Source organism: Dermacentor andersoni, unplaced genomic scaffold, assembly GCF_023375885.2.
Source record: "Dermacentor andersoni unplaced genomic scaffold, qqDerAnde1_hic_scaffold ctg00000052.1, whole genome shotgun sequence".
Lineage (NCBI taxonomy): Eukaryota > Metazoa > Arthropoda > Arachnida > Ixodida > Ixodidae > Dermacentor > Dermacentor andersoni.
Window position 1 is genome coordinate 175,389 of NW_027314765.1, and position 16,801 is coordinate 192,189.

At 46.5% G+C, this 16,801-nt stretch overlaps 1 protein-coding gene across 1 annotated transcript in view; it reads right to left on the reverse strand.

The window, feature by feature from the left end:
* Nucleotides 1–16,017, reverse strand: part of LOC140214461 (spastin-like) — a 34,083-nt gene extending 18,066 nt beyond the window's left edge. Inside the window, exons 1-5 of the mRNA XM_072285820.1 lie at nucleotides 15,873–16,017; nucleotides 10,015–10,098; nucleotides 5,847–6,028; nucleotides 3,223–3,309; nucleotides 384–463 (exon numbers count right to left, since the gene is read on the reverse strand). Of these exons, the coding sequence (XP_072141921.1) occupies nucleotides 384–463; nucleotides 3,223–3,309; nucleotides 5,847–6,028; nucleotides 10,015–10,098; nucleotides 15,873–16,017 (578 nt within the window). The remainder of the gene's footprint in view (nucleotides 1–383; nucleotides 464–3,222; nucleotides 3,310–5,846; nucleotides 6,029–10,014; nucleotides 10,099–15,872) is intronic.
* Between the last annotated feature and the right edge of the window lie 784 nt (nucleotides 16,018–16,801).

The window sequence follows — 16,801 nt, forward strand, 5'->3', positions numbered from 1 at the left end:
CCAGAGATTCTTATCACCCTTTCTTACGTCACCGGTGTGACCGCCGCCGGGGCTAGTTGCGTCGTAGTTGCTGGGGACTGAGGTGCGGGGTTTCGTTTTTGTATTCATATAGGAAGTTGTGACCAAGTACTGCACCAGGGTGGGCCAATGCTGCTCTGGTGAGGGAGTGCGTTTCCGGTCATCGGGATCAGGCCGCACTCCAGGCCTGCCCTCCAGGCGGAAAATTGCGGGGCACCGTTATTTGAACCACGGTCATCTTGCGCGCGAATTGGATGCTCTACGTCTACTCCATCGCTGCAGTGACCGATGCTAACGTAACTATAGACCACCATTTCTCAAATAAGTCTGTGCTGATGCCACTGATAAGATATTTATGTACTCACCTTAGTGCAGCAGCATCCAACTCTTGAGAACTGCTTGTGGCACCCATTACGAGAATCCGCTCTTCACTACCAGTGTGGAGCTGCAGAAGAGAGCAGTACACTCAGCTGAATGTAAGTGGCTTACGCGTCTTCGTGAGCAAGCTACAATGACTGCGTGAGTAGTATGGGTGTGCTCCCATTCTGACTTATACTGTAGGCAGTCTACGTTGACATCTAAGACTACTTTGAGCCACAGCAATGTAACACGTCTGCAATTACCTGGAGGGCGTCTCTGCAACACGACATCCCGTCGGGTTGAAAAAGTACAAGCTAAGAAAGGCACTTATAGTAATGGCTTTAACCCTGAGCGTGCAAACCTATGAAAAAGAACATTGCCCACATCAAGCGCGCGAGCAAGTGTCAACTGTGTCGGTTGGCTGGTTGGTTTCAAAAAGGTAAATCAAGGTACTTGTCCATTCTGTGGTGCGTGTGGCGTCTTAAAAAACATTACTAAATCCATGTGAGTATAGAAGTGTATTAAAGTTGTGTGTCATAATTGAAAAAAAAGGAACGGCCGTGGCTTAGCTTGGTTAAGCCTGGTGATTGCGAAGCAATAGTGTGTTATTCTGGGATCAGCTGGTAGTATGGCTGGTGGTAGTCTCGGGTTATGCTAGTGTTACGGCTTACAGTGAATCATCTAAGAGGAAGTCATCCGTCGAATCCGTGTATGCCGACGAACGTTTCCCTCACCAGCGTGCCCATTACAAAATCTTCCAGTATCGATTGGCCGACGGTGCGGTAACACTATTTTATCCGCGTCGTAAGATATGCCCACTCTGATCGTAGCGCCCCTGGTGAGAGCAGCGGGAGTTAGGCCGCCGTTGGTGCCTACCGCCTCGCCTCGCGACGGCCTGAGATGGGGCCCCGTTTTTACACAGCTGGTGTGACGTCACTCTAGGTCTCGTGGTGTGACGCCATGCAGCGAGGTCACGCTAAAGGTCAATGGTGCCTACCACCGCCTCGCCGCGGAACGGGCTGAAGTGCGACCTAAAGTAGTATTGCTTTGCAATAAAATATGTGGTTTTACGTTCCAAAGGCACTTTCTGATTATGAGGCACGCCGTAGTGGAGGTCTCCGGGAATTTTGACCACCTGGGGTTCTTTAACGTGAGCCTAAACCTAAGTACATGAGTCTTTTCGCATTTCGCCCCTATTGAAATGCGGCCGCCGTGGCTGGGATACGATCCCGCGACCTCGTAACACCATAGCCACTGAGATCATAATTGAAGACTGTAACATGTTTATATAGAAATCATCGCACTGAACAAGCATATGCTGGTTTGCTTTACATAATTAAACGAAAATTTCATTGAGAGAAAGAAGTTATCCACATTTCCACCTGGTGGGCGATGAACTACTGCCAAGTTTATGGTAGGCGAAAACAAAGCATTCGATGTGATCGGCATTACACGTTATTCATACACGTCTTTTCAACTGAACAATTATGTTTGGAAGCTCAGAATTGTTGCGACCCATAGCCCTATGGCACACTTCGATTTCATCTGGCATGAGCGGTTCATTAACGAGAATGCCAATTCGACAAACAGTCTTTATTAGATCATGATCTGCTTGCCGAATTCCTTTACTCTCCAAATTGCACTTCCTGGAATACTGCTTACTACCTGCGAATCTCTGCTCCTAATCTTCTAGCATCGTTCTCATACTTTTGCATTGGTTTTCTACAGCTGGGTATGCTTTCTTTAGCGCAACATTTCCTTTTACGAGTCGTTCATTCACTTCCTCCTTTTTCTCATACATTGTCATAGAAAGCACCACTTTTCTTCATGTCTCCGAGTTCCTTTCTTAGGTCTATCAATTATTTATTTTATTTCCTTGACTTCGTTGTTAAGTTCCTCCCAGAGGTTATCTAGACCGGGAGTCATTCTACTTCAATCAGTGCAGTCGAACAAGAACATAGATGAGGCACACCATGGAGAGATAATGGCAACAGCAAAGGCAGCAAGAATAAAACACAGAAAGAAATAGGCTGAAATATGTAAAAAAATCCAAACCTGCATGAACGGGGAGATAACTTTTAGCGAGCGTGCTTTTCAGCGGCCCCGCTGCCGTCAAGTTGCACGTCACAGCGATGCACCCTGCTTAAGTAGCCTTGCGATGATCCCTGTACCGACGTAGTCATCTGGCTGTAGTAAGCAGGTGTTTCCAGCTGCATGCCTCTGAGGCTAGGATTCCAGGGCTACCTCGATGTTGAAGTAGCGCAGTTTCCAATCTGCTGTCACGTAAGGAATGTGTATGTCGAGGAAATTACATAATGCAACCAATACGTAATGCAACATGTCGATACAATTACATATTGTTAGACGCATTCTACGTGTTTCTTGAAAGATGAGCACAGTCAAACCAAAGAAGAGAAACTGGCCCTTTGCTGAGCTGTCAGCCAAGTTGCACAAATCTATAACTATCTTTGTAAATACACGATGTAAATACTCTTCTGTACAATTCCTTGATTCATTTGACATGATAGCAGAGGCACATGTTCTCACTTTTCACCAAAGAGCCCCACAGCTGCTGCATAACACTCATTCCTTACATTGCTAGAAACAGGTGAGCGTTTAGCACAATAAAATTAGTTGGCGTTAGTTGGTTTATAACATGACAATGCATGTATCTTCTTTCGCAATTTTTTGTGCGTGGTATAGTACGTATTTATACTAGTACGTTCGGCCAAACAGTTCAAGCAAAATTCCGCAGTACCTCTGCTGTCCACATCCTTAGTAACATAACCGCTGCCAACTCACCTATGGCTGATCTGTAGGCAGTATGAACATCTCGCTGAGTGCCTGCTTGGCCTCTTTCTGGCCAGCAATGTCGCTTAACAGCACCTCGGGACAGCCATCCACGATCTCCTCCAGGATGATGTGCGCCAGCTGAGAGTCGGCACCCTTCAGCGCTGATATGACACTCGCCTCTCTTATTTGCCACGGAAGGAGCCTCCGCCGGGCAGGCACGGGCCAAGGGGGGTAAGGAGGGGGCACGGCGCCCTTCCCGAAACTGAGGCATGCCCCTCCTAAGGCATGCCTGAGGCATGCCCCACCTCACAAACATTACTAAAGCACTGCCAAATCAATTTGAGACTTGACAGCTATTCAGCGCTCAACATTTTGCAGCAGTTCTCGCTCCTTTTGGATGGTGGTAGTTATCGGCATCTCCAGTGGCGTGAACGCGTCTTGACATCGATTAGGTGCCCGCGCGATTAACTCGAGATGCGTTCGGTTTTCACCCTCCATTTCAACGATTCGGCGCATCACGGTTGCTCCATTAGTTCAACCTGTTTGACCCCTCCCCCCCCCTCATTACCGCAGAAAACTAACGCTGAAAACTAACGCTGAAAACTAACGCTGAAAACTAACATTGAAAACTAACATTGAAAACTAACATTGAAAACTAACATTGAAAACTAACATCGAAAACTAACATCGAAAACTAACATCGAAAACTAACATCGAAAAGTAGTTAGACTAAAAAGTAGTTAGACTAAAAAGTAGTTAGACTAAAAAGTAGTTAGACTGAAAAGTAGTCAGACTGAAAAGTAGTCAGACTAAAAAGTAGTTAGACTAAAAAGTAGTTAGACTAAAAAGTAGTTAGACTAAAAAGTAGTTAGACTAAAAAGTAGTTAGACTAAAAAGTTAGAACCTTGGCCCGTGCCTCCCGACGGGTCGCGGTATCCGTGAAGGCGGCTGCTCACCCTGGTAAACGAAACAAGCATTTCATTCGAAGGTTACATTTCCCTTTGCTTCGAAAGAAGTGAGTGAATGGGCAACACTACGGCTGCACATCACATATCAAACGTATTTACCACAAATACACGGCTATCATTAGAGTGGACCCTGATACTGCTACAAAAATGTTTGTGCTATCCGAAGTTCGTAATATCCTAAACGCCTCACTTTCATATCTTTGGTCGCGATGCGTAACAACGGTAAAAAGATAGTGACGAAAGTCCTAAGTAATAAATAAGTAAAGCCAGTTTCACCTTAAAGGTGAGCATCGATTTCGGTAGCAAATTAGTAGACGGCTATTCGAAGTAAGGAGAGTAGTTTTATAGCCCGTAAAGTTGCAAAGATTAGCTTACCAACTATGTTAACAAGCACGGTGTCACGTGCGCACATGTAAAGAAGAACACATCACACCCGATGACCGCGGAAGGTCACTGCCGAAACGTTGGAGCGAGGAAACATGGCAGCAACAGTGAGCGAATTCACGTTCATGCTGTCTCCCTTCAAGGCCTACGAAGCTAGCGGCACTGGGTACACTTTGTCCACATCACAGTTCGCTTTCAATATACAGTGCCTGCACCGTTAACAGCAGCGGCCAGAGCAGAACCACATCGCTCCCCAACCCCGTGCATCACGCACGAAAGACGGCGTACTTCTGCCCTGCTTCCCACCCCCTCCCTCACTGGCACAATATTGAGCCGTATCGACACGGCAAAGTCCGTTTTACACCGCCGATTTTGAAGAACAATACCGCTAATTTCTTTGGCTGTAGCCGATAGTTCGTTGTAGTGCTGACCGTTAAAAGCGATCTTCGTCGCATTAATGAGATAGGTAGAGCACACTAACGTGAAAGTATGGCGCGTTATAATCGAAAGTCTGTTTTACATGGGTCCTTTGTAATGAGCGTAGGCTCTCTAACGAAAATAGGTTTCGTTTGTGTGCACCAGCACATGTGAATTCACCAGATTGAGAATACCCATTGCACATTACAGCACTACTACAGCTCTAGAATACGGTGGACTCCCTTGTAGCGTCCAAGTATGGACCACTAGTAAAGGGAACACCTAAGTAACAACAAGGAAATGCTCTAATGGTAATACAGGTGACAGGGAGAGAGCCTCTGTGCTTGCCACATGGCTGGGCATTGTTACAGCGCCAATGAAATAAAAAGTCTAGCACGAGACCAGAATAGTCAAGCGACGGTGCGCTTGACAGTGCAGCATAGGCAGATAACACTTTAGGCTCTTACAATGCTAGTGATGCGGATGAATTAGGTAGCTATTCACAAGAGCAGTATTAGAGCAATCATGTTGCAACTTGCATTCATATGGTGACCATTCAAAAGTGCATTTGTCTACCCAACTACATTTGAGTGTTAAAAGTGGAAACAGCCTGGCACTCTCGCTGCAAAGATGTTAAATGCATCGCCATTTTTCCTTATATTACCTCGCCTATACCGGGTCACTAGTACTCATTTCTTTCCATTGCCAATGAACCACAAACACTGGCCACTTCTTATCAAGGCCTCATTTACCATTCTTAATGAAGGGTGACAGATGTTGTGATGCTGTGAAGAAACGAATTACTTTCAGGTGCCAGGCAGTTCAGATTGCATAACAAAGGCACTAAACCCCCAAGTTGTGTCTTGGGCAAGTGTGCTGGTGACATGCGCCGCCTGTCCTACTCGCCTGGTTGGTCATTCCGACGCCGTTGATGGCCCTCTTTAGCCACGAGGGGCCGTCACCTCTATTGTCGGCGTCTTTCCGGTCTTTCTTTTCCCACCGCCGCCGCTTTGGTTTGGCCTGGCGCCGGGCCACGCCTGCATGCCAGGGCAGATCCTCACCGAGGTGCTGAATCATCACCATCGTTTCTGCGCAGCATACAAATGCAAGACAAATGTAGCAGCAATACAGAGCGCAGGCAACATGCCATCACTCTAACAAGCTGACTAAAATGTCAATGCGAAATGCCAGCCAAGTAAATTGTCAGTTCTTACATTTGTGCCTGCATGTCGACATTGCTAACACGGGTGCCGACTAATAAATCGGACACCGATAATCCGGACGTGATCAGTAATTCGTTCAAACGGATGTTTGGACGAGTTGGTAAGCCATATTAAGCAGAAGAGCGCGTATTTTGACAGCGACAAGAAAGGAGACACGACACGGTAATTCATACAGCATCGCGGAATTGCCAATGGCCTCGTAGAGTTCATTTGTAAAGACAACCGATATTTGTTACAGCAGCCAGCTCTACATTCGGTTATCTGGATTCCATGGATGTAGCCTACGCTGGCTCGCTGGCATTACCTCCTCTGGCAACCTTGACAAGGCACTAAGTACGGCCTGAGATCCGAGACATCAATTATGGCTTCAGAGATTGCACGTTAGACTGCCGTCGCCGAGGCCTTGCCTTGTTCGCAGCACTAGGCTAGAGAGTTAACTGCAATGCCTATATTTGAGGCTTTGCGTGAACTATACGGCACGTCAACATCGCGATCATGAGATTATTTCACAGCAACTCCACCCATGCGCTACTCTCACCATACTGTTTGAGTTTGCCTTTGGAACAGCGTTCCACTATTGTGTGTTTGTTTACTTTGCGTTCAAGATAGCGCACTGCAGGCTCCAGGAAGTCCTTCTCGTGAACTTATTGAAAGGCCGCGTAAATGGTACCAACGGTGCCCCGCAGCCCAAATGACTCCACAACTGAACAGCCTGAACCTACCGCCTATCACAACGTGCTCATATGCGGATACCATTGATGACCTGAAAGGCTGCAGTGAGCCACTGTTGCATTTGAAGACAGCAGAGGTCTACAGCGTGGTGTCGCAGTGTGCCGTACTGAACGATGACAAAATAATTGTGCAAGTTCTACCACCGTGAAACAGCGACCCTAAATTGGATGCTAATGTGCCGTGTGCTTCGAAGCCTTCACAGGCAGATCTGAGTCGAACGTCTCAATTCGTTGCATGGGCGTGCAGCAGGAAAATGCCAGAAATAAGCCAAGTGCATGTACCAATGAATCGAGAACTTTGTTGCAGGGGGGTCTTAAGACGTAAAAGAAATCTGTTTAGGATACATTCGTTTTTATCGGAATTCCATAGTTCAGACTTACGTTCGCCGTGGAATATGAATTATTAATGGAAGGACCCTGCTACGAAAGATCAGCTGCAGCTACAATTTCTTTAGCTCATATTGCTACGGAATATTGCTATTGCTAGGCTAGCGCGGGCTGTTGCCTCTTGTCCAAGTGCGGCGTATTACGTTGTAAATATACTTGTATATAGCTTTTCATCTGCGTCTTCTCACCTAACAATATTGTAGATCTACCTGGTCCAGATTATTCGTGGGACCAAAGATTGCTTGTTTTACGCGTATTTTTTCTTTAATCTTGCGCTCTACTTTTTTGAGAGCATCTAGTGTCAACCGGTCCTGTGCAAACTGAATGCCAAGCGATTGGATGATGATCTCCATCGCACTCAATTAGTATTACTCGAACTCATGAAAGACTTGTCAAGTGGGTCTGTCCATGCCTTAGAGTTTATTACTACAAATAAAGCAGGATTAGCTTACGTACCTAACCAGAGACCGTTGAGCACCATTTTAAACGCACTGCAGATATTTGATTTTGCTTGTCTTTGCGCGCATCAGTTGTGCAGTTAATTGAATGTTTACCACCCTCAGAGAGGTACAAGAACAACGGAACATACAACCGCTCAGAATATGAATCGAGATAATCCTGCTGATGGAATGATTCCCTGTCGTAGTGGCTAAAACAAGCCATGTTATTGCGTTAAACGTGGATTTATATTTTTACTTATTCAGCAAAAGTCGCCAAAGATAACCTTTGCCAGCCCGCGCGGAAGAAAAAAAAACATTTAAGCTGCTTAAGGAGTCCACGTGACCTGCTTGTCTGCACAGTTCCTGGTCTTTTTTTAGTATTGCAATTTGCAGATAAGCCTTTGTTTGCAGTGCACAGAAAAGTGGTGCTGCCTTCGTGTCTCACGAGTTGGCTTGACTCGTCTATTGACAGAGCGACAACGGGACCCAGCACGCCATAACTCACCCGCCTTCTTGTTTTCAAATGGGGTCGTAAAGGTCAAAGTATAGGTAGTTAAGCGCAGTTACAATTCCTCCTGTGAATGCAGAACCAACCATGCAGAACCTTTCGCAATTTGCGAGCCAGGCTGTCAACAACGCTGACAATTTTGTCTTTGCTGGAGGTGGGACATTTTTTTAGGGGCTGCTGATGTCCTAAAATCCTTACTAAATATTCACACGCTATCGAAGTACCGCGCTGCAGATGTCAACCGCACCGACACGACCACACACCACCACCAACACCACCGTCAACACCACCACCACTCGTTAAAAATCGATTATCAGTCTCTAAGTTTCGAAATGCGTAAAGTGTTTGATAATACTTTGACTTCTACTAAACCATTTGTGCATATTCTTTACGGCAAATCCCCTGGTCAAACTCTAAAAGAAAGGTCGAAGGCACCCGTGTTATTCAGTAACCAATCATAGGTTAAAAATAGGCATAAATCAACGGTAGATGTAGTCAGCGTAAGATCAGTCAATGAAAACAAAACCCCCTTTTACTCTGAATGTGTCGCACTGGGGTCTCAGAGATAGCCAGTAATATGATGCTGCCCACACAAGTATACGGGCCACAGAGGCTTACGTCTGGGTACGCAGCAATCAGTTCAAAATTTCTATCTGCAGTACCTTTCGCAAGCTATGCAGTGATACATTGAATTATAAGAACTCCGCACAAAGCGATCAGAATCTCAAATTTGGTGCGAGGCCCGTTTCGTGCAGAAATTTGTGAATAATTTCACGTGACATGGCGCCGCATTGCTAATCTGGTAAGCGTTGGGCTTCAATGGCACTTCACGGCAATCCACTACGTACCAATTTTGTTTTTGAATGTTTGGTGAAAGCAATGCACAGGTGCAGCGGGGCCACCCTTGTACAAAGTTGCACAGCACGCTTCACTTCACAACATTTCCGTGCAGTGAGTGGTACAGTAGGTGCTGTGTGTATGTACTGCAGGCTTTCAACAATGAAATCTTCGCTTCATGCAAACTGACTACCAGCTCACACGGAAGTCATTAGTGCCAAGTCCTACCACACACAATCAGATGAGGAAAGACATGCAGTAAAGAGGCAAAAATACACCGTGTGCGGACAAGTTCACATTCGTGACCACAAAGGTGAGAGAGAGCAACACATTCAGCACTGAACCCAACTAAATCAGGCACACAAGCCTCGAAGTAGACAGCTCGAGAGATTGTGATCATTCAGTTGTGTTAGCTTCACAAGTACTATTGAAGGCCAGAGACTACCAATTGATCAATTTTCAGCAAATGGGGATTTTTGATTGATTCGGTCAGACATTTCATAGCAACAGTGTCTATGAGACCTGCTGCCGCAGAGGGCTGCACCTTAAGATTGACCACTTTATCTACAAGCAGCCAGATCTTCGTTCACAAGTTTTTTTTTTTGCATTCCATGTCCACCCGAATGTGATTGCCGTCATGCCCCGCTGAAAATTTACGTGGCCACTGAGCCCTAATGCCATGTACACAACAGGAGCATGATTCACAATTATTCTCTTTCTAATGTCTTCGAATTTCCAAGTAGGAAGTCGTTCTGAAGTACCCTTTTTGTTTTCCGCAATCACACCTAAATCTATAGTAAAGGTATGAAAACAAAATTTTCATGAAGACCTTAACATCCCTCGTACTGGATAAAGCTGCACACCAAGAAACTCTGCAATTTTTGGTGCCTCGAGGCAGTTGCAGGATCACTAGACAAACTAGGGCTAATAGAAGGGACCATCACCAACCTAGAAAGTCGAGCCTGTCCTGGGCGATCTCAAGGTTGGCCCTCATCTTCTCCTTCAGGGTATTTGCCCACTCCCAGGTAGGACCTGCATTTGCCAAGATATATCTCAGAAGCGAACTTTGTAACACCGAATTCCTCCAGGCTCTCAGTGAAGAAAAAGGTATAGTTTCACTTCACGGGCGAAGCATTCATAGTGATTGCAAAGTAGCAGCCAACTACACAAAGTAAGGGTCCTAGATATGTAAGCGTTATATATACCATATATATTCAAATCTAGGCCGGCCGTTTTTACAAATATTCATATACAAAACTCTAGGTATGTCTGAGTCTCGAGGATTTAAAAAAACGCCCCTGTTTTTATTAATGTGGTCCATAGCTAGCACCATCCAGAAAAGTCAGTATCGTAGCCGCTACTAGCCCGGCCAGTCGCCAACTGAATAACACCAGCGAAGTTGTTGTTTTCCCCTGTGTCGTATCGAAGCTTGTTCTGTTATCGGCATGAGACGTGGCGTACCACTTTCAAACTAAACGTTGGGAAGGCCACGCTGCTGGCGCGAATATATGTATACGTCACCTCAAGGCTATAGCCTAGAAAGCCAAGGTTCCTACCAAGTCGCAAGGACCAAGCACCCTGGCGAAAGCAAGGACGTAGGTGGTTCAGCTCTGAACGCGTGACCTCGACGGAGTCGCCCTTCTCTTCCAAGACTAGAGCCCCGGGGCCGCCGCAGCTGCTAAAGAAACTGAATATCCAAGCTAAGAAGATAGATCCAGGGCCACACGACACCCAACAGGTGAGCTGGGCTTAAGTTGTATCTCGCACTGCTCCTACTACAGAACACCCTGAGTATCAGAGAATCATAACCGAGAATAGGCAGCTAAGAAGAACTAGCAACACTTTGCAATAAGAGTGTTCTCAGTGCGAGGCTTAGTAAGCTGGAGGGAGCAGCTAATCTTACCCCACCACAACCCATAGCACCCCCATCAGGCACGGAGGTCATGCTGCTAAGCATAATGCAACAGATGCAGCAACTGCAGCACGAAATCCAACAGCAAATATCTATGTTTAACGACTCTTATTTGACCGCACGACGTGAAGCTCGCAAGCGCACAGATGCAGGACCCTTGTCCAACTCTACAGCTCCAGCCTACTGCCGCATTAGGAAAGCTACAGATGTCACCGACCTTTTATACCTTGTATAAAATTCCCTAAGCCCACCGGACGTAATCTGCTTGCAAGAAGTGGACTACCGTCCAGGAACACTAGTGTGCTATTATACGCTCTTCAATGCAAAATACCATTGTGTCGCTACGCTGGTATTCAAAACTATAACTGCCACTGCCCATTATTCTTATGGTCGTAAAGAAAATAATCACCAAACAATCGTGGTTACGCCCGAGAAAAGTGGCAGAGCCTTTCAGTCGTTCTAAATGTGTACAGTCGCAAAAAAAAACTCAAATGTGACACAGGTGAAGCACGGACACTTTACTACCTTCCTAAACCCCACTAAATTTATTACGGGCGCCAAAGACAAAAGAGTGGTTGTCAAAGATTTCAACGCTCCCCACACCACGTGGCGCTATCATAGGGACTTGGCCAAAGGAGACAACCTCCTCAACATGGAGGAAACGCTAAGACTACAAACAGTTATCCTACCGACAACACCCATACGCCTAGGCAACAATATAAGTAGATACACATTTCTAGATCTCACCTTAACTTACAACATTAAATAAACAACTTGGATCAACCTAGGAGAGAACTTGGGAAGCGATCATCGAATCCTTAGAGTATCCATATCTTCTAAGCTCCGTAGAGCCATAGGTGACGCCATTCTAACGGACTGGGTTGCCTTTCGCTCCCACCCATTACCTGACCACATGCCGAGCAATGTCCAGGAATGAAACAAACATGAAACATATGAAAGAGACCCACGACCAAACACAAATAGCTCGAACGCTCGTTGGAAACACCAGCAGCAGACCACCACCTACTTCATTTGTGGGAGAGCCGCAAAAGCTTGCCCAAGGCCTCAAACGCACCCTGTTACGCTGGTTAGCGGCCCTCAAATAAGAAGCCGATGCCTATGCACCCCATGAAGTTACCGAAGGATGGGTACAATTCTGTAGCTCTTCACAGAACATTTTGGCACAGCACAAACCTGAACCGTTCTGCGTAACAAGCTGGATCGCGACAAATCCAAAACAGCTACGAGTAGAACACTACAAAGAATAGCGGACGAGTTCCCGGGTACAGACCAAGAGCTGATCCAAGCCTTAGTCGCAAGCTATATAATAGACCAACCTCACTCGCTTGAAACGCTCAGTATAGTGGGGCACCCAACCCAGAACTGGATACTCCGCTCACCGGAACAGAAGTTCTTACAGCTGCACAAGCAGAAAAAGAACCACGGTGTCGGGGCCAGATAAAATTGCAAGCTATATTACCGACTACCTCAACCAACACTGGCGGGAGCAAGGTTGCGTACCTCCAGAGTGTAAGAAAGCAAATATAACTATACCTAAAGCAGGAAAAAACTCCAGCAATTGAGGTCCTGCGTCCCATCTCGCTCACCTCTTGCATGGGCAAACTATAAGGGTCATATAGAACCGCGTTTAAAATTACATCGGATGAAATCGCTTTTTCCCACCTACCATGCTATGCTTCAGATCAGGACTGTCCACACAGGACGCCTTTCTTCTTCTAAAAGAAATCTAATACTGCATACCTAGGGGTAGCGAGCACCTAATTCTTGACCTCGACCTCAAGGGGCTTTCGATAACATCTTATATAAGGCTATACACAACGAAATCAATGTCATAGGGTGCGGTGAGCGGATATTGGCATATGCCAAGTCCTTCCTCACTAACCGAATAGCAACAGGCATTGGACAGACCTGGTCCGATCCTATAGACATGCCTCACAAAGGAACTCCTCAAGGAGGAATAGCATCGAACCTCTATTTAACAGCTATGCGCAGACTTGCTCATACCCTGGAGGAAGTCCCGCAATTAGGCTACACCTGATATGCGGACGATATAACTTTTTGGGCTACATAGGGCTCTCTAGCGCAAAAAGAGGAAACGCTTCAGGAGGCGGCCGACATAGTCTAGTTTCCCTAGGAACAGTGGACTTATGTGCGCCCCTAAAGAGTCAGACGTTATCGGTGTTCACAATCCTCGATATAGAACGAGTGGACAAATAAATCTCAGCGTGGACCGCCGCACCATTGCTGAAGTCACCCAAGCCCGAATTCTGTGTTTCTCAGTAAAAGCAATGACAGGGCTAGACGCACAATCGAAAGTTTATGCAGCAGAACTAAACAAATCTGTAAGATGATACGCCGCTGGACTGATCACCATAAAGGAATGAGACACCGTACGGCCAGTCTAAGCTTTCGTCCTTAATCTAATATCGTACGGGCTTCACTACCACCACCTGGGCAAGGCCGAAGAATACAAAGTAGAAGCTATCATTCCCAGCGCGTATAAAGCTGCCTTAGTGCTGCCCTATACAAACTCCGGCTAAGAGGCTTTAGGCCTTGGGCCTACATGACACTTTCGGAGCTTTAACCTGCGGTACTGGTTTCGCAGAGAGACCCCCTCAGCACTACCCCTGAAGTCAGGACTATGTTAGCCCGCATAAAAGTGCCACCCTCTATATGTATAGAGGATGCTTTAGAGGATATGACGAAAGAGTATCGCAAGCGCATATGCACCATACCGTTTCCAAGCATATGCATCATGATACCCGCCAAGTTCGTCGTTCCGCCAGGGTCAAATGGCTACGCCACCAGTTGGCACTCAAACCACATGCAACATATGTAGATGCTGCTACATACGCAAAATAACGTTACACAGCGGTACCTGTAGCCAAAACCACTAGCCCCTTGGTCACCGTATTCCTAACCACACCTTGCATAACATTTGCGGAGACTGCAGCGACAGTCCTACCTATCCAAAATCAGGAGAGGAGACGCCACTTTTCAACAATAGTACCTGACTCTCAAGAGGCGTGCCGTCTATTTATGACAGGACGTTCACCTTCGACTACCCTTAGGTTGCTAGGTCGTAAGCTACAACTTTACCAGGCTGTAATATGGTGCCCAGGACTCTCAGGCCCCGTAGGCAACGAGGAGGCTGATGATCTAGCTCGTGATTTTCGTAACCAAGCGGAGCAGCCCAGCTCACAGGCATTGCCTATGCCGAAACAATGTTGGAACACCAGCGATTAACACGCCAAAAATACGCTTCCCTGCACAAATCCTTAAACGGGGAAGAGGCCACAAACCTCCGAAACATCAAGAACGATGTTTATCCACACATCCGAAAACTACACGCACGCTACCCTAGGCAATATCACGATAGATGCCCGCAGTGTGGTGGTAGACCAACCCTTTTCCACATCTCGCAGGCGTGTGAAAGAGTGCCGGCCGGAGTTAGCTATTCAGCCTAGCATAAACAAACAACAATCATAAGCGGAGCAGTGGGAGGTACAACTCGCTAGCTCGGACCTGGGGGTGCAGAGGACGCTCCTCTAACAAGACCAGCAGGCGGCCAAGGCCAGTGGAGCCCTGGACTAAGGGAGCCACCCATCGCTCTTCGAACCCTTCTTCCCGATTCCTTTATTAATAAAGTTTACTACAACTACTACTACAAGCAGCAGATGCATAGCAAGCCAGGCAGGAGTTCATCACCTAAAACAAGAACGCCCGTCGGTGGAAGGAGTAATGGGAGGCGCTTTTGCGTGTGCCGCAACATGTAGACGACAGAGTTAAGGAGGATAAGTGCGCAATTACAGTGAGGAGCTGTTCACCGAGATCACGCCGCGTTTTGACGCATGCGACGCCGCACTGTCTGCGCATGCATGGGCGCGGACGCTCGATTGCGCGCGCGTCCACAAGGGTACGCGTGGTCTGGGCTATAGGGACGAGGCTGATGGTGGCGATGACGTAGAGTGAGCTCGGCATGTTCATAATAAGTAAATGCTGTTATGAATTCGCGGACACTGTCCGAACTTTTTTTGTGCACCCTACATTTCAGGTAAGCTTTCTTCTGGCTTTGGACATTCGGGGCTCAGCTTCGAATCGGGGCTGGCCTAGATTATAGTAAATACGGTAGCAGTACACATTCAATGGTTAAAATAACGCTAATTAACCATGGTATCACGGATGCACAGGCACATTTGGCTATCACTTCATGACTGGAAGCACTCAGTGTCACAATGCTGACATGATGAAGAGCTCCGGTCTTGAAATCGAGTGATTCAAGCTCCTTTGCCCTTCTAAGGTGTCTCTAAAACTTGAAGTTACACAACTTACAAGACTAGGCGCTTGGAAAGATAGTGCACGTGAAGTGATTAGCATCTGAGCTTGCCCACCATTTGCAGTTGCCGCGCACAACCTCTAAGATACACCACATGGGCTGCATCAGCATTAGGCAGCACATGTAGCAATGCGCAGCCATGCCTGAACCAAGGGAGACAAAAATGCTCACCTGGCGCCTATCACTCGCTTGATCATGTTGCCATGGCATCCCTTCTTTCTATACTTGCGAATTCCCACAAATTCTGCTTCCCACAGTTGGCAAAGAAACTTTTTTCCGTCAAAAGCAACAAATTTCATTGAAATTGTTAGAACAGTTGCAAAGTGCGAGCTTTTCAGCATTTTACATGTACTATTTGAATACAGAAATAGGAGTTCGTGCCGAGCTAAAGGTTCCACTGATGACACTACAGTTCAGGTAGCTAGTGAAGCGGCTCTGCTCTTACACTACAACATCTGAAGGAGAACCACGTTTTTTTTGCCAAAGACTGAAAATTGACATAAAGCAATCAAAACGGTAAGTAATAAGGAACCATACCTTGTCCTTGGGAGAAGTCAATAGAAATACCCTTCAGGAGTTGCTCACTGCCGTTGCGGTAGAGCCCGATGGCCAGTTCCTTGAGATCTGCAAGCAGGAAGGAAGATTTTACTTTCATCTTGTAACTTGTGTAAATGCCGTTCATAGTTCCATATACATGTTTGACAGATTAAGTTCTATCCAGCTGATACAGCTGGCACAGTCAGGTTGCATTTGAAAATTCTATGGCCACCGCTCTATTTGCATATTAAATCCAATCACACTCGTCAAACGATGCAGGTTACGTAAGTTGCATGTTGAAGTAGCTCCATATGTCAAGGCAACTGAAAGTACAAGCGCAGTTAACTGCTGTGAATGTCAGTAAGCTAGGAACTTGGGCCAATTGTAGTGTAGCAAAATCCGCAGGTTGATGATGATGATGTGTGGTGTTTGGTGGCGGAAGGGCCAGGTTTGGCCAAAGACCGCCATGACCCTTGGTAATGTTGACGATGTATTATGGAAGGTGTAACTTGGCTGTAAAGTGGCCTAAAAATAGTCGCTTTAAAGTGGGTAAAATCTACGTTCTATAAAATTATGGCGATGACATGACGAATACTATGAACATTAAAATCCATCGTAGAAGAATGATGCAAAATATAAAATATATAAGATGGTAAAATTGCTTGGAGCACTGCTGCCTCGCCAGAGCCCTTGAAACACAAGGGCCTAGAGGCGTGTGCTATACCAAAGAGCTATCACGGCGGCATCCTCTGAAGAGAGGACCCGCTATGAACTAGTGGGGCTAACAACATGCAGGACAACATCTTTCAGGAAACTTAGGACTGCGTTGGTATCAAATAGCGGTTCTGGGCCGAGTAACATTGCGGGATGAAGGGGGATCTGCTGCCGGTATGCTAGGGGAAAAGGCTTCTTTCTCTCAGATTCGGCTG